This window comes from Rhamphochromis longiceps, linkage group LG3 (assembly GCF_057381845.1).
Source record: "Rhamphochromis longiceps isolate RC_006_pf linkage group LG3, R_longiceps_female_GT1.1, whole genome shotgun sequence".
In the NCBI taxonomy this organism is placed as follows: domain Eukaryota; kingdom Metazoa; phylum Chordata; class Actinopteri; order Cichliformes; family Cichlidae; genus Rhamphochromis; species Rhamphochromis longiceps.
In genome coordinates, this window is record NC_140559.1 from 48,241,227 (window position 1) to 48,258,968 (window position 17,742).

Below are 17,742 nucleotides of genomic sequence, written 5' to 3' on the forward strand. Positions count from 1 at the left end.
ATTAGTCAAGAGACAAGGTACTTTATTGGTATTCTTTCACCTTTAATTAGACGGTGTAGCCCAGGAAATCATTAGAGCAGAAAGTCATTAGGCTTTTCTCTTTTTTTTTTTTTTTTAAACTGTTTACTGTGCATATTATAAATTATTGTGTAGCTATCCCAAAACAGACTTTGTGCATAGGTCGTATATTGTTTTTTTAAATGGTGTCTTCTTTCAACAGGGAGCTGTTTCCAGTTTGGGTGGGAAACCTGAATTTCCCAGTAACCGACTCCATGCTTGCAAACCTGTTTAACAAGTAAGAGCCTGTAGTGGAGTTCTAGGGTTTGTTATGTAATAAAAGTAAATAGCTCTGCATTGCTGTAGTGTAGTGAGACACTTTTTATGGTAACTTTGTTTTGTTTTTTTACACACTCCTGTCCTGCAGGGTCGGGGTCGTCTATAGCGTCAAGGTTTTGACTGCCAAACGATGTGCCTTTGTTAACTATACAAAACAAGAACACTGTGATGAAGCAATCCGACGTTTTCATGTAAGTGCATCCTTTATTGTGGTACTGTGTCGTAATTCCGTAGTACTGTTTGTGAAGTTGCCGAGAGGCAGTCGCTGTTGTAATTTGCAGGATGGCTGTCTGGCCGAAATCCAGGAAGCGGGGCCGCTTTAGATTCTTTAATGTATCATTAAATTTTAACTCCCTGAGACACCGAAGCTACAAAAACCCTTGAATTTATGAAAGGAGTTTTAATTTGTCATTTATCTATTCAACTAAATATGAATAAAAAAAGAGGCCCACATTGGTGAATAAAAATTCAGACTGCAGGCAAAGAAGTGCATCAATCTCCAGGGTCAGAAATCTGCCCTGCTTCAAGCCCTGAATTTTGCATTTTAGGGGTTCATCTTTATGTGTGCCCCCTTTCCTAATCTCCTTAGGTCAGTTTTTTCTACACTTGTGTCTGTCTAGTTTTTGTTTGAGTCTTCTGAAACTGTCTAGATCATGCTGTGAATGCGTTGTTGATGTGTAACTCTTATCACCCGGTCACGCGTCTCTCTGTGATTTTGGTGAATACTTTGTCACATGCCCAGGTTACTCCTCCACCCATTAAATTAGTATTGTGTTCACTCGTCAGGGCTTTGAGCTGAATCACAACAAGCTCGCTGTCAGGTATCCGGACAGGATTCCTGCAGGCTTGGGTATTTCCAGATCTGCCCTGAGAGCTGATGACCTGCCAGATTAGAACGTGAGGTGAGTCCTTTCATACCAGACTTCACAGCTCTGACTGTGCTGCCTCCTGCTCGCTCTACCCGGGCAGCTCTCTCACCTGAACCAAACCGAGTACTTTAAGTAGTGAGAGAGTGTCAGTGTCAGTCTGATTACTGGAAGTGTCCTGCTGAAAGCTACATAAGAAAAAGGACACCTGGGGACACCATCCTGCTAGGATGAGACTTAATGTGTGAAAATGGGCCAAGAGGTTAAAGGAATAGTTCAAAACTTTATTCCCTGGCATAAAGGAGCAAGCTATTTAATTATCCAACACATAAATAGCAGGATTATAATGCGATTATGTGTTTAAACTGCTAAATTTAAGTGACTCATACCTCAAATGTAGTTTTGTTTTTATTGCAGGCATAACGAGAACAGCCAAAGGACAGTACGTCCTTAGAAACCCATCCCCGACCACAGAGGGGACTACTGAATGAAGACCCAGCTGCTACTTGGCCTGAATGTTGTGTTTTCAATAAATACTTCTTGTCCAGTACAGACTAATCAACACTATCTACAGGTTCTCCTGATGTAATAGCTTTATGTAAAATTACCTGGTACCGTAAGTTATGTCTGAAAATATTGTGTTATTGTAAGGTGATAAATCCAGATGTTAACAAAAGCTTCATGTTGCCAAAATTTTCAGTCTGACAATTTACATGGAAGGGTTGGGTATGTATTTTAAATGTTAGTATTCAGAAAAAAACAGTATATAATTTACATATTTGTTTATTTAAAGTCTGCGGATTAGTCTAAGACTGCAGAGCAGGCTTACAGCTAAGCACACCAGTCTGTTTGAGTAAATAAGTACATTTGAGTGTTAATTAAAAAGTTGTTCCGTGGACAATTTGAGTGATGCAAGTAACATTGGTCATCAAATACAGTATTACATAATTTCTTTTAAACATGTTAAGCAGCAGGAATCCCTAAAGTTTTATGTCGAAATACTTAATATATAGAGCCTAAACATATGTTCAATTAAGGCCTGTGGTCAGCCGGTTTTCCAAAATTATCTGTAGTCATTGTGGTCATCCATAATTCTTATTATACATTTACTATAAGCTTAATACAGCTGTATAACACAAGCATTATGCGGTTTCAGTGCTCCTAGTTTATTTTTACCTGAAACGTGTCTTAAATGAAAAACCTCAAGGGTTGAAATGCCATTGCACATTTCTTTTTTAAAATATATAAGTCCTCAAATTGTGACGGTTGTTCTTAATCCAACAATTAAAGTTTCTTTATACTCTGGACTCCTGCATCATCCTTTTCTTTCTTTTTCTTTTTCTTTTCTTTTTAAAGATATGAACTAACTTCATGGGGCATAGATGGACCTTTCTGGAGAAAGCTTGTAGTGGGGTGTCCTGTTACAGATGTGATTGAAAGTGTAGAAGTGGACCAGATCTGTGTGAATCAGGTCTTGATCTTGACATCACATTTAGGGCTATTCTAGCTCCCCCCTACAGAAGGGCATTGTTTACACAAATCACACCATCTGCAATCCAAACAGGTGAAAATGAAACAGAAAAATATCTCGCTAAAAAGATTTCCTTACAGCGGGTACACACAAGAAAAACGGTGGAACACCAAGATCAGAGCAAAATGTCATTTTTCAAACTCATAAGTAGAGACAAAGAGTCAAAGCCGTCTTCTTCCAGTTATCCCATACAGGGTTGTAGTTGTGCTGAAGACTGTTGCTGCTGTCAGGTGAGAGGTAGGCTACACCTGCATACTTTTGAACTTTGGGAGGAATTCTTAAGTGTCATGAGAGACCAACCCAGACACGGGGAGAGCATGCAAACTCATCAGCCAGTGGATTCAAACCCAAGACCTTGCTGTGAGGCAACAGTGCTAACCACCATGGTGATGGGGCACCCACTCACCCTGTTGGCTCATGTCTTGAACTTAATCAGCCTTAAACTTTTGTTTTACTGTGAAGTCACCTGACGCTTTGACCAACATGATCAGTTCATCCCTAAACACGAGTGAGTCAAAGTGCCAAAATTGGATGGAGCCCATTCCAGGAGATGCAGAAATCTTGGTAAATCAGAATATTGACATCCACGTTTCTGCCCAGGGTGTATCCCACTTGTGGTAGCTGGGATAGGCCCCAGCCTGCCCATGACCCTGATGAGGATAAGTAAAAGAAAATGGATGAAAACAATTACATCTGGATTGAAGACTAATTTGTATTTTTCTTGGAAACTGCGCTGGTGTGTGGTCGTTGGTAAATGTCAAACTTGGAAAATGTGCACATAAGATGGAGCTCTTGATGAACATTTAGAGCAGGACTTACTTAATTAAATATATGTGATCAGTGCATATGTCTACAATAAACTAAATCAAAAATAATTAGCTCTCAGTAAACTGTGGGAGTGGCTCTCAGGACATGTGCCCTTTGTGTTCAGGCAGTAATCCAGCTTTGAACAGGGAGCTGTAAATGTGAGACCTATATCAGCCAATAGATGGCAGCAAAATCAAGCGAATTAAAATGTGAGCCAGAAGTAAATGGTGTTCCAGCCTGGAAAAAAATCCTGACAAATTATATTTTATAAATTCACCCTTATGGCACATGGAGTTAAAATCATGGACCACACACCTCCTTTGTAGCACCTGGAGCTACAGCAGCTTCAACATTTGCCATCATTAAACATGCTTTCTCCACTGGAAACATTAATACACACCCACTCTAATAAACACCACGGTTTTGTGTTACTGACTTTTCTTTGCAGCCTCAATTTTGAGTCATTTTGTTACGTGGGTGACTGCAGGTATAGTGCTCTACAAATCTATCGCATCGTGCTACGAGTGTGCTTAATATTTTACTCAAAGACAGGAGTGAAACAGAAAGCTTGGCAAGATGCGTTCAACCTGTGAATAGAGAGCCACGTGCACGAAGAAGACGAAGAAAAAAAGCTGGCATTTTAACAACATGGCATCTCATCAGCAAAAGCTCTGAACAGGTGTATGAATTGGACAGATCTGAACAGAAGCACAAAATCTGAACTTTTTCTGGCTCGGCACGCCAAACAATCAAGCCTCCCCCTCCCTTTGGGATCAGAAACAAATATTCACACTGAGCTTCTTAACTGATATGCATATGAAGGTGTGAATCCAAAGCAGGGATACTCTCAGAGGTCTTAAGCATATGGTGCGTGTTTGAGTCAAATGAATGCTTCAGCATGATCACAAATGCAAAGAGGCCGTCTTTAGCCGGGAGCGAAAACACTCAACTCCCCAATGTGAACAGATTTCCTCTCACCTGTCACCCTACTCCCTTCATACGGGGTTTATGTATTCTTGCAGGTGGAGGGGAGCGAGTTATTAGTTTGGAGATTTGATGCGACTTCTGAAGGGGCCTGCGGTGTTAATTGTGTGAATCGTCTAACTACCTGCTTGCCGCAGAGCCCCTCTTGAAAAGCGAGACTTTAAAATACAGCAGCCACAGAGTTCCTGCGACACCAATCGGGTTCCTTGATGGCAACTTTGGACCTAATTAGAGGCAGAAAACGTGTGAAGTGCACCCAGCCGTGAATGTACAGCAGCGGGCTCGATAATATCAGCTCTTAACCCTGCTCCTTAAACACTCTCCTCTGCCTCTTCTGTTCAGACTGCCTGTGGCAGAGAAAAAAGGTTTTTTAATGCTCCTGCTCCCGTGCACGACGAACATTACGGGCAGAGAGAATTATGAAAAAGAGAGGTAGCGGCGTCTGTTAAAAGGCAGGTTTGAATCGTTTCTGCTGCTTTTTCAGACTGCTGTTCATTCCTCTCCAGGCCACAGGCTGGAAAAGCAGGGCGTTTTTTTCCTCCCCCCTTCACTGGATGTGTCATCTTAAGTGCTCCAAAATCTTCCCTTTTTGTCTCTCAATTTATAAGAATAAAACTCTAGGCTGGCTCCGATTAACCGGGTGGGGTTTGGAAAATGAGCGTATCAACCTGCAGCGCCGTTATGCATTTTTGTGGGTGTAATTCGTCCAATCTATAGAGGCTTTGCACCATGACATCACCCTATAACACAAGCCCCTATAGTCTCTCATGCAGAGTGGAAAATGCACAAACCTTCTGCAAGAAAATGTGGCTAAAATGTTAAAGAGCTGCGATGCAACAGACAGCAGAAATGTATTCAGAAAGAATTCTGATACTTGCAGAGAAGCTAAAGGATCACAGCTATGAAAGTACCGGTGGATAACATGTTGTGTCTTTCTCTGGCTTTTCGTTTTCTTCAGCCAGAGATATTTCACATGAGAGAAGAGAACCTAAATACAGTCTGCAAATCATTTGCTGACCTTAAATAAACAGGTATGTTTAAATTAAATGTAATAATATGATTTAGGTTTTCGTCTGTCACATGTCATTGCTAAACGTGCACCACACACCCTGTGGGACAAAGCTGCAGTGGCCACACAGATGACACGTGCACGGCAACTTAAAGGGTTAGTTTGGAGTTTTGTAAGTCTGGTAGTACTTGAGTATTACCTACAGCATCCACCAGTATGAAAGAGGAGGCTGGAGTACCAGCTGAGCCTCAAGACCTAAAAAGAAGAAGCAAGATAGTGAATATCAGTTAAGGTGTACAGCATGCATTATATAAAATACCTTGAGATGACTATTAAATATATTTCCATCCATCCACGTTCTTAAACACTTGTTTAATTTAAGGTCGCAGGAAGCTGGAGACTATCCCAGCTGTCATAGCAGGAAAGGTGGGGCACGCCTTGAGCAGGTCACCAGTTTGTCTTAGAGGGCAAACACACAGAGAGACACACAACCATCCACACTCACGTCTACAGCAAATTTAGATTCACTAAGTCACCCAACGTGCATTTGTCTGGAGTTTAGTTTAGACTAATCGCAGCTTTGATGGTACACGGCTTTGCTTGTTTGTCAACTTTGCCACTAATTTCAGCTTTTGTGAGGCTTAATCTGAAGATGGTCTGTGCCTTCTTTGGTGCTGACTTGGGGAAAATGACAAACGTGCCCGGTGTATTAAATGCTTTAACAACATTCAGTATGGCAGAAACTGACTTAATAGGGTGCTTTGAAATGGGCTTGATGCAAGTTATCCAACCACACCTAATTTTTTTGTGAAGTACGACTTAAATGCACTTTCAACTTCTGCCCTACTGGTGGCGCTGTAGTACTCGAGAATCGGGGGACTTTCCCCTCTCATTGAACAAATGTCAAAGAAACACTTACCACAAGGTCCACTGACCTGCTGTTCTGGAGCTTTTGATCACATGATGTTCATTCTTTATAGTTTAAGTTATCCTCAATTCAGCTAAACTTCATTTTCAACACAATGAATATCACATAATATGTGATATACGCTCCAAACGTGTACTCTCAATGAGACGGTCTTCCAGCTAAAGTTGTAGTACGTCATGTCACAGTTATCTTAGAGAGCGAAGTCTTTGGAAATCTGTCCACCTGAACCTCGGGGAATAGTTAAATGTCAAGAACGATGAGTGCCACACAGAAACAAGTTTAATACACAGCCTCAGAGTAGAAAACAAACACACACCTATTGAGATCATTCAAAAACAAAAACAATCTAAATTTTTTCATAGACTGCATATAAAACATGGATAAACCTGCATTTTCTTTAATGACCAGCAGAGGGCGACTCATCTTGTTGCGAAAGAAGCTCGACTGTATGAGAAAATGATCCTACTTCTCTCTTCATGAACACAATAAACCACTTTCTGTCATGTTTTGGGCTCAATCAGTATTTTCAGGGCTACTTTAACAAACGTCACCATTGGTGCCATCAAGGACAAACTGGGTAATGCGTGTAGTTAGCAAGTTTTTCATGTGTGTTTGTGCAGTGTTGCTCAGTTTGTTAGATCTAACAAAGATGTGACCATCAAAAAGCTACACTCAAGGCTTCACACACCTGTTAGCGGCTTTGCAGTGATTATGTCCATCTTTTATATTCAGTCTATGGGATTTTTAGAGGGAAAAACATCATTGTGCTTACTCCACTTTCTACCATTACAGCTAATGTCTGACTCCAGCTGCACAGACAGTTTTAGAATGAAGCCATTTAAAGCTGAAGGCACCTGTGTTTCATCCATCCCCACCTCTCCTCTTCTTCCTTATCATAAAAACAGTCACTGCCTGCCAGCACTCAACCTGGAGTAGAAAAATAAAAGTCGTGTCCTCTGAATCTAATAAGGAGATGGAGGCTCTCCTCTCCGTGTGGGATATTCCTGATTTCAGAGAGCCGCCGCGACTTCCACTGGTGGAAGAGTCCTGACCTCCTTCAACGCACTGCAGGTAGCAACCTGGATGCTTCTGTGCTGACCTGACTGCAGTCTCTCTTACCAGCTCCATCTCAGTGTCCCACTCTGTCATTTGTACCATCGGAGAGACCCATCCCGCTCTCTGCAGCTCCAGAGCAGATGTTCTAACTGTCACCGCTCAACCGCCGCTGCTCCCAGGTCAGCTCCAGAGGCAGATGTTGCTCATGGCCTGGCAGGTGGAGCTGCTCTCTGCGGGAGAGAGGTAGATCTTGCCACTGGGACAAACGCACACCTCGTACACGGTCTGCTCCTGCGAGGCCTGCCTGGGCGACACTGTGTAGGTGCCGAGCGGGAGGCCTCCAAACTGAATGGCGTTGGCATCTAAAAGTATCTGGAAGGACACAACGTTGGAGACAAGCTGGAAGTCATTCAAATAACACTGTCAGGGGTGTCCTGGAGTGATATAGTACCAACTGGAACTGATAAATGACTGTGGCACAATCAGTAAATACAGTAGCAGGTGGAGTGAGATACAGCAGTCCTGATCTGATGAGTTAGATCAGCAGTGAAGGTGGATTTGGCCTGGAACATTAAATTGGTCTCTCTCTCTTTTTGTTTTTTTGGCCACACTAGTGGCTCAAGGGAGCCGAGTGTCAGTTGGTGGGTCGCTGCTTTGGTTCAGACTGAAATGGCTCAACAACTATTAAACAGACTGCCAAGATTTCCCAATTAGTGACTGACAATTCTCTAAACAACCATTATTAGAACTCTGGAGATCTGTTTCCATCCACCACCAGGCTCAAATGTTAAAAAGAAAAACAGAAAAGTAAAACGACTTCATTTCCACCATATCCACAGGCTCAAAGCAACTGGACAAACTCATAAATATAAGGATTGCATTGTGACTTTGTTGCAGACTGTTTGCAGTTAGTTACCACCTGCAGTCTGAAAGCAATGACATCACTAAATGCGCTGCCAGGCCTTTACTGCAGCTGCCTTCTGTCTCAGCGTTCGTGGCTCAGTTTTTGTCTCAGATAAGTGAACAGCTGGCTCGGTTGGGTTAAAAAAATCAAGCAAGTGACTCATCGATTTAAGAGCATTAAATATCCTTTGCCTTCTGAAGCTCTTGGGTTGTTTTGGGATGTTTGAGGTCACTGTTCATTTGCACCGTAAAAAACCGTCCTTTTCGTTTTACAGCACTTGGCTGAATCTGAGCAGGAAGTAGAGCCACGGCCCAGAATTTAGCCTGCTTCTTTTATCAGCATTCACAACAAGAGACTACAAAAACCCAGCCAAGGCTGATCATTTCCTCCGCACCATGCACGAGTTCCTGGATCCAGAAGGATATCTGAATTTAGACTAGTTTGTAAAATGACAAATTTGAAATAAATAAGTTGAGCCAAGCCCGGGCTCTGGCCAAGTTTTCATGCAAATCATCTTCAACTTTTTGAGTCATCCGGCTAACAAACAGACTAAATAAACAAACCACATAACCTCCTTGCTGAAGCTAATTAATACTACAGACCTAGCTCCACAGGTAGCCGTACATGCAATCACAATGCATCCTCCATATTTGACAAGTAATGATGTTTGCTTTGGATAATTAGTCCTTGCTTTCCCTCTCTTTCCATCATCCAGGTAACAAGGGCAGAGGGTACTGATACGCCAGAGTACTGCAATAGTTTGAGAGATAATACTGTATTGATACAGACCCATCAAATATTGATATTTTATTATATGATCTGCAAAGACAATACTAACTTTTTAGCCCTAGAATAATAAAAGAAATTACTTTAACAGTTCAACAGATGGTGATCTTGTGTTTTTTTTCCCCAAGTGACATCGGCATACGGGAGGAAGTTTTTAAAACAGATGGCAGCATTGTAGAAAAAAAGAACTTGGACTTATGTTTGGATTTACAAAAAAGGAAGGGACAAAGGTGGATATAATACACGGGAGTGTCATAAAATACTCTGGGAGAACTATGAACATTAGCTTGGCTGATGCAAATTTTCGGTTATTCTCTATGTGTGACCTGCTCATAGTGATCTTTGCTAAATCTAATTTTCTACATTATAAAATTCTTCAAACTAAAATGAATTATTCGATTTTGCAGCACGTGCTCTCACACTGAAACCGAAAAACTGCTCTGACACTGGAGACAGCTACAAATAATTAATTAAAAGGGAGCTGCTGCACATCCACCTTTACCTGACATATTTGCCTCAAACAAAAGCAAAAGATTTACATGACAAAACAAATGTCAGGTTCTTACATCACTTTTAGGGTGTTTTTAAAAAGTCGCCAGATGAGCCCCTTTCTCTTTTTTTCACTCGTCTCCATAATTTCCCCTCATCACAGTCTTGATCCTTTGCTCATACCGAGGCTCCTAGCTCGCGGTTGGCTCTGAGCTCTGAATAGCTTTAGCTTTGTTCGTGTTGCCTTTGTTAGTTTCATGAAAACGTTCATGTTTGTGAAGGTGAAATAGTATCTGGTTGGGTTTATTATTAGGGACGTTTTCGTGGTGGTCCACCATACAGTTTACTTTGGCAAACTTTCTGTCCTCACTGCTGGCTGCTGTCTCTACAAAACAACCAACACTGGGACCACTGACAAAACTACCTCCCAATTCAGAGCTAAGAAAATATTTATAGGTGCCTTTCAAGAAACTCAAGGACACCTGGCTGTGCAACTACGTGGAGGACAAAAAGAAGCATTTTCCCCTCCCCAATCTCAAGGCACTGGAACCCAGGTGTGTGACACCTTTGATGGATACAGCTGTACCCAGGCTCTACAGAGAGGTTAGGCATAAATGTGAGTACAGCAAAGGGTTGCATTAACTTGAGACATCTGGACATTACATGCTGTGGATTCATATGTGGCTCATTATCTCACAGATGACTGGCTACCGCTGCTTAAAATACCTTTAATAGTACAGCAGCCCACACATTTGAATTCAGTCGCACACAATGTAACACAATGTAGCACAAACAGCTCAGTCTGTCAGGTGCATGCAACATTTTGATGGGTGTTAATGACCGTGTTGGTCAGTCTGTCTGCTTCACAGTTCTATTTTGCTGCAATAAAATGACAGAAATGCGAGAACTTTACAAAGTAAAAGAAAGAGATGCTGACCAAGTTTGGAAAAAAAGGGAATAAATCGCAATATATGTTAATGTGATACTCAGCATATAGCAAAACGTTTAAAATCGCAATAATATCACATCAGGAGTATCATGACAGCGGTGTTCTTGACTTGAATAAATACTGCATTTGCATTTTTCATGAATATAAATTGAACACTTGGAATCAACTCCAGACTTGTGAGTTCCTTAATTTATGATTAAAGAAACAATGACAGATCTTTAAGTCTGTGAAAATGGAAAGACTATAAAAAAAGTCTCTTATTTCCTCCTGTGTTAAAGCTAAAACTACTCAGTCACATTTGATTGCTTCATATCACATGCCTTGTGGTAGAATATTTAAAACAAATATATAGATATACATATATAGAAACGAATGCTCCTCACCTCTCCTTCAGTGGACTCTAGCCGTAGATCCTTGCGACCGCTGACCTTCAGCGACCCTTCAGCGGCACTCACTTCCACCCCTCTGGGAGCCTCCATGGTCAGGGTTCGTGTGGAAGACTCGAGCCTGACAAAAAAAAGAAAGAAAAAAAAAAAAAAAGAAGCAGCTCAGTGATGCAGCGGATGAGCTCATTGATTTAATCTGCTTATACTTTCAGCATGTTTGCATTATTAAAACGTTGCCTTTCAGTTGGATTTAATAGCTAAGGATACAAAATTCATTCAAGGTTACACTGATTGTTATTCAGTTGATATTTTATACATCTCTCCGTGTTTAGGCCAGATTAATGACGTGAATCGTCTTTGTTTTCATAACAAATCCAAGGATTTCAAATTTGAGTCAAAATGTCTCAAATTTAACAAGAAAGAAGGAAAGAAAGCGCACTGATATTTCTGTCTGAGCAAGTGCAGCTTGGGGTTTGCCGTACCAACTGCTTCCCTACCGGAGGAATATTAAAGCTGCTGTTCATGTTTAAATAGCTGCTTTCATTATTCCAAAGCAGTATGGCTGTCCTAAACAGCCCATAATTGTATCAGCTGATGTTGACCTTCAGCCACGCTGAGGCTAATGCAATTTGCATTTTCCTCCTGTGGACTATTTGTTTACACAGGGAAAGATAAGTGTGAGAGCCAATCAATGTGGAATTTGTTTTCATAACTCATAACCGTTTCAAATTGATTCCGCCCCCCCCACGCGCACATCTCTCTCAAATCTGTTTTCAATGAATTTTAAATGGAAGACTTTAAGGAGCTGCCTTTAAATCGCTTAAATCTCCATACGCTCTGAAAGTGACACACATTTTGGATTATGCACTAGTGGAAATAAGGGTGCGAAGAAAGACGAGCAAACGAATTTCATCTGCATTTGAAAAGCCTGTCAGTAGATACAGTCTGAAGGGGATCTGTGAAAACGTGCCTTTGACCCGGGATTGTTTGTGCTCTAGACGTGAAGGAATAAAGAAGATAGAGTGGCTTTTCTTTTAATACCCATCTATTGTTTTCTCCGTGAAAGCTGTTCAGTGAGCAGATACGCCACGCTTCAGCATACAGTGTTATGACATGTTTGTTTGCGTATTACGTTTTCCAATTCAATTTTAATCTCAAACCCTTCATGTTGTTGGTTTTGTGAATGCAAATAACGGCTTATTACAGAAAAAAGGCAAGAATGTAATTTTAAGTACTAATTTCAAATTTTTTATTTATTGTGTAAAAACAAACAAACCCAAAACGAAAAAAAAAAACAACCTCATTCATCTCCAGTGGCAGCACTCAAAATCCCATCTCTCCTCTTAAACCCCCCAATAATTATTTGTTAAGAGTCTGCTGATTCTCTATGGACAGGGCAGTCATTAAAAGATCCATTTAAAACACCGTCCACTGAGCCGTGTCGTAAGAAATCTGTGATATGTAATGCATGAGCCTGTGATATTTTCACTCCATTCAAAGCAGTTCTGTCATCACCCACTGTGCGCACACACACACGCACACACACAGCAGAGCAGGCGCTTCTGCCAAAAGACAAAGTGCTCAATTTCCATGAGTGCTTGTTTCAGGCACAGTCCAGAAGAAAAAAAAGCATTAAATGAATTAAGTTAAAAATGTCTCTTCGGTTTTATAACCGTCTCAGACTCCTTCCATTATCATGTATGGCCTTTGTGAGGCTAACGCAGCAGCGTGAAGTCACACTTCACTCTGCCTGAGACTGACTGGTGTAATAAATAAATAAATAAACCCAGCAATCACTAACGACATATCAACTGGAATTCATCGATGGCTGCTCAAGACATGTGTACATTAGATTCATTTAAATCCAATATTCCTGATAACTGTATTAAATATAGTGAATGGAAAAGAGCCGTGTGTGAGTTTAATAAGTTCCACATGTTAAAAGGTTGACACTAACATTTAGGCCAGCATCAGCACTTTCTGGCATTGATAAAATGTTTAATTTCCTTTTTTTTTTTTGCTTTGCTGATGATAGAAAGGACCATTGTTTTTTTGTGCGTGGGGGGGTTTGTTTTGTCTTCTAGTTTTGTTATTTTGTTTAATGTTGTGCTTTTTTGTGAAGTGTTTTATTGTGTTTGTGCTTTTAAATGCCAGGTTCTAATTTACCACAGTAGTTATCTGTTTTTCTTAGTAAGCTGTGAATCATTAGAAGCCGTCGCTCAGGGGGTGCAGATGAAAATGGCCTTTAAGCTAAATCTAGCACACTATACACTCGCTGGCCAATTTGTTAGGTAGACCTGTTCAGCTGCTTGTTAATGCAAATAATTAACCAGCAAGTCACATGGCAGCAAGCCAAAGCATTCAGGCATGTAGACATGATCTAGAGTACCTGCTGAAGTTCAAACTGAGCACTAGAATGGGGAAGAAAGGTGATTGTTGCCCTGGCTTCATGTTTAGGGTCGTTGTCCTGCTGCAAGGTGAACCTCCGCCCCAGTCTCAAGTCTTTCGCAGACTCCAAGAGGTTTTCTTCCAAGATTGCCCTGTATTTGGCTCCATCCATCCTCCCATCAACTTTGACCAGCTTCCCTGTCCCTGCAGAAGAGAAGCTCCCCCAGAGCACGATGCTGCCACCATTATATTTGACAGTGGGGATGGTGTGTTCAGAGTGATGTGCAGTTTTCCGCCACACATAGCGTTTTGCATTTTGGCCAAAAAGTTCAATTTTGGTCTCATCTGACCAGAGCACTTTCTTCCACATGTTTGCTGTGTCCCCCACATGGCTTGAGGCAAACTGCAAACGGGACTTCTTATGGTTTTCTGTTAACAATGGCTTTCTTCTTGCCACTCTTCCACAAAGGCCAACTTTGTGCAGTGCACGACTAATAGTTGTCCTATGGACAGATTCCCCCACCTGAGCTATAGATCTCTGCGGCTCGTCCAGAGTCACCATGGGCCTCTTGGCTGCATTTCTGATCAGCGCTCTCCTTGTTCGGCCTGTGAGTTTAGGTGGACGGCCTTGTCTTGGTAGGTTTACAGTTGTGCCATACTCCTTCCATTTCTGAATGATCGCTTGAGCAGTGCTCTGTGGGATGTTCAAGGCTTGGGAAATCTTTTTGTAGCCCAAGCCTGCTTTAAATTTCTCAATAACTTTATCCCTGACCTGTCTGGTGTCTAAATCCAATCGAGAATCTGTCGCAAGATCTGAAAACTGCTGTTCACAAACGCTGTCCATCTAATCTGACTGAGCTGGAGCTGTTTTGCGAAGAAGAATGGGAAAGGATTTCAGTCTGTAGATGTGCAAAGCTGGTAGAGACATACCCTAAAAGATTGGCAGCTGTAACTGCAGCAAAAGGTGGTTCTACAAAGTATTGACTCAGGGGGCTGAATAATTACACACACCCCACTTTGCAGTTATTTAATTGTAAAAAATGTTTGGAATCATGTATGATTGTTGTTCCACTTCTCACGTGTACACCACTTTGTATCGGTCTTTCACGTGGAATTCCAATAAACTTGATTCATGTTTGTGGCTGTAATGTGACAAAATGTGGAAAAGTTCAAGGGGGCTGAATACTTTTGCAGGCCACTGTATAGTGCTTTTCTACGCTTTCTGAGCACTCAAAGCGCTTTACACCGTTCACACAAGCACTTTTCTTCTAAGCTCTTTCTATATAACACCTATACTCATTCATACTCTAATCGATGCATCGAAGAGCAACTTGGTGTTAGTATCTTGCCCAAGGATATTTGGCATGCAGACAAATTGAACCATCAACCTTCCGATTAGCAGGTGATCTGCGCTACCTCCTGAGCTAGAGCCACTCCAGTGGAGTTAGTGCCCCTTGAATCAGTGATTCAGGCTGGTGGTGTAATGGTGTTGGGGATAATTCCTTGGCAAACTCTGAGCTCCTCAGTACCAACTGACCAAAGTCTAAACACCACAGACTACCTGAGTATTGTTGCTGATCATGTCCATCCCCCTTTATGACTGCAGTGTACCATCTTCTGATGCCTGCTTCCAGTAGGATAGCGCACCGTGTCACAAAACTCAAATCATCTCAAACTGGTTTCTTGAACACAAAAATGAGTTCACTATGCTTAGATTGTAAAAAAAAAAAAAGAGCACCTTTTGGGATGTCCAAATCTTCTTCAACTGCGTGATGCTATTGTGTCAATATGGACCAAAATCTTTGGGGAATGATCCAGAACTTTCTTGAATCTGTGCCACAAAGAACTGAGGCAGTTCTGAAGTCTACAATGGGGCTCTAACCCAGTACTAGACGCAAGGTCAGTGAGTGTGTACAGTCTGCATTTAACATTTTTGGATTGACTTGATTGAGTTGTTTGTGTTCTGCTTCTCAAATTTAACAAATCAGCAGTTAAATTTCTCTACCGTGTCACAGATTTCAACCACATTTTAAAAGACTTGGGTAAAAATACAGAAAAACACAGCTTTTCATCAAACATTTTTTAAATTAGTTCAACATTTTTTTTTTACAAAGTTGGTAAACTGTCTTCTGCCTTTGCAGAAGAATGGGAAAATGTGATAAAACATTAAATGAGTTTTTCTTAAAATGTCACAATTCCCCAAAACGTTACGATCATTAGGCTGACTGATGAGGGCGTCAGTTAAAAGAGGTTGACGCATCCACCATATTTCAGGGCTTTGAAACGTAAAGCCGTCACAAGTGATAACTTATCTGGTATTTGCAGTCGTAAAGGCTGTTTATGACAGGCTCTCCCGCTCTCTGGGAAACCTGACCAACCTTTTGTGGTGTATTCAAGCTGACCTTTACGTCCACATAAAGGTCACCGTATCACAGAGCTTTGGAGGAAAATAGCTGTAGGATGTGCTGATGACCAAAAAGGTGATACCAAAGAGAAAGAGATTTGTTTAAATAGTGCATATCTAGCATGTTTGCTTGGGGGGTGAAAGACTAATTTATTTTTATATGTTACTATCACTTACAGGGATCCACTGGGCTTTATATACTACCATCTTTATCAGTTTCCCTTTTAGCACAAGTTCAATAACTGGTTGTGGTGAATGTGTGGCAGTACCCAAAAACTATCTCAAACATTACACAGCAAAAGAAAAACTTTCCAAAACTACTACAGCATACCACTAAACAGTAATGTGATGGGTGCAGAATGAAAAAAAGGTAATATGCTACTGTTTTCCCCACCATAAATATGAAAGCTATATTCAGGCTTGTGGCCACAAAAACATAGGATGGAGTATGAAAAATATAAAACACGGACAGAATTTAAACTATGCCACAATGGAAGGACACATATTCATCAACATGGAAAGCTTCATATTAGCAGCTGATCAGAAACATTTAAAAGGGCCTCTTTAGATACACTATTAGAAATCTCATCTTTAAGGTAAAAGCCATGCATGCACAGACATTACTTGAACTCCCAGTGAACTCTTTCAGATGCAATCTAAAATGGCACAACAAAAGAGGCAGGACATGAATGGTTTTTGCAGTACAAAACTAAAATCAACCTAATTGTTCCTCAGGTCACAATCTCCTGTCAGGCGAGTAAAATATAGAACCCACCCAAACTTAAACCAAACATGAGTCATGAAGAGACACCATCTCTGCCAATCACCAGTGGTCGACGCCACCACCAACCCCAGAAATGTGATATTATGGACACGTCATCCACCGACTGCTCATGAGCATACATTTCCTGTCTTATCAACCCGCCCTTTAGTAATCTCCCATAGGAGAGACAAAGAGGATGGAACATCCATCCATCCTCATCCGCTTTGAAATGGCTCAAACTGTTCAAATACACAGAAAATATGACACAGGTCAGATGCTGTAGTATCAGAAATCTTTCAGACCAATTGAAATATGTAAACTGCAGACAGCTTCAACTCAACGCAATTACAAGGCGTTTACAACAAGGTGCAAACCAGCTCGTTGCACTAAACGATGAGAAGGGCATTTACATTTCACCAGAAAACATCTAAAAGAGCCTGCACATGCCTGAAGAAAATCTTTTGAGAGACAAAGCCAAGGTTTACTTGTACCAGAATGATAGACAGAGAAAAGTATAGAGAAGGAGAGAAACTGCTCGTGATCCAGAGTTAATGTATGGGCATGTAAGGCTGCCAGTGAAACCAGGCCACGAGTGTTTATTGATGATGTGACTGCTGACAGAAGGATGAACTGTGAAGTGTACACGGCTCTACTCTCTGCTCAGATTCAGCCAAAATAATCTGCACATCACCCAAAGCGTAATGCGAAAGCAACCCAAGAACTTCTCAAAGAAAACAAATGGGATGTTCTTCAACGGCCAAAAGTAGAGACGCACAAACATGCACGAAGTGAAGGTGTTCTCATTAAAAGCCTGGCAAAGCATCTCAGCAATCCTTACATTTAAAATGATGTCCAATTACATTTGAGCCACAGCTAATGGAGTACTTTTGTTATAAATGAAATAAAAGCTGAGAGTCTGCACTTCAGTTACATATTGTCTGTTTGACTTTAAATACAATGTGGTGGTGTACAGAGGCCAATTGTGTAGCTGTCCAAATACTTAAGGACCTAACCGTATGCTGAGATTTGATGGCGTCTGGACCTTTAGGAAGGGGGTACGATAATAGATATCCCAAAAGCTCCACACACTTGTCCATGTCTTTACTTATGAAGACACATGGAGAAGCAAGTACGACAGTGAATCAGTATCCCTAAC

The 17,742-nt window shown here is 41.2% G+C and overlaps 1 protein-coding gene and 2 long non-coding RNA genes across 4 annotated transcripts in view; 2 read left to right on the forward strand and 1 right to left on the reverse strand.

Moving 5' to 3' along the window:
- Positions 1 to 17,742, reverse strand: part of LOC146675114 (zeta-sarcoglycan-like) — a 155,059-nt gene that overhangs the window by 85,174 nt on the left and 52,143 nt on the right. The window contains exons 7-8 of one of the 2 annotated variants that reach the window (XM_085400172.1): positions 11,029 to 11,152; positions 5,705 to 7,889 (exon numbers count right to left, since the gene is read on the reverse strand). The exons of the other annotated variant lie outside the window; for it this stretch is intronic. Of the exons in view, the coding sequence (XP_085256298.1) occupies positions 7,698 to 7,889; positions 11,029 to 11,152 (316 nt within the window). The 3' untranslated portion in view covers positions 5,705 to 7,697. Of the gene's footprint in view, positions 1 to 5,704; positions 7,890 to 11,028; positions 11,153 to 17,742 lie in introns of those variants that run through there. 2 annotated transcript variants of the gene reach the window in all.
- The window catches only part of LOC146675116 (uncharacterized), a 163,069-nt gene that overhangs the window by 14,538 nt on the left and 130,789 nt on the right, over positions 1 to 17,742 (forward strand). The window lies entirely within an intron of this gene.
- LOC146675117 (uncharacterized) lies at positions 220 to 1,720 on the forward strand. The gene is made up of 4 exons (XR_014910646.1): positions 220 to 295; positions 425 to 527; positions 1,123 to 1,238; positions 1,620 to 1,720. It is a non-coding gene; the product is annotated as an uncharacterized LOC146675117 (long non-coding RNA).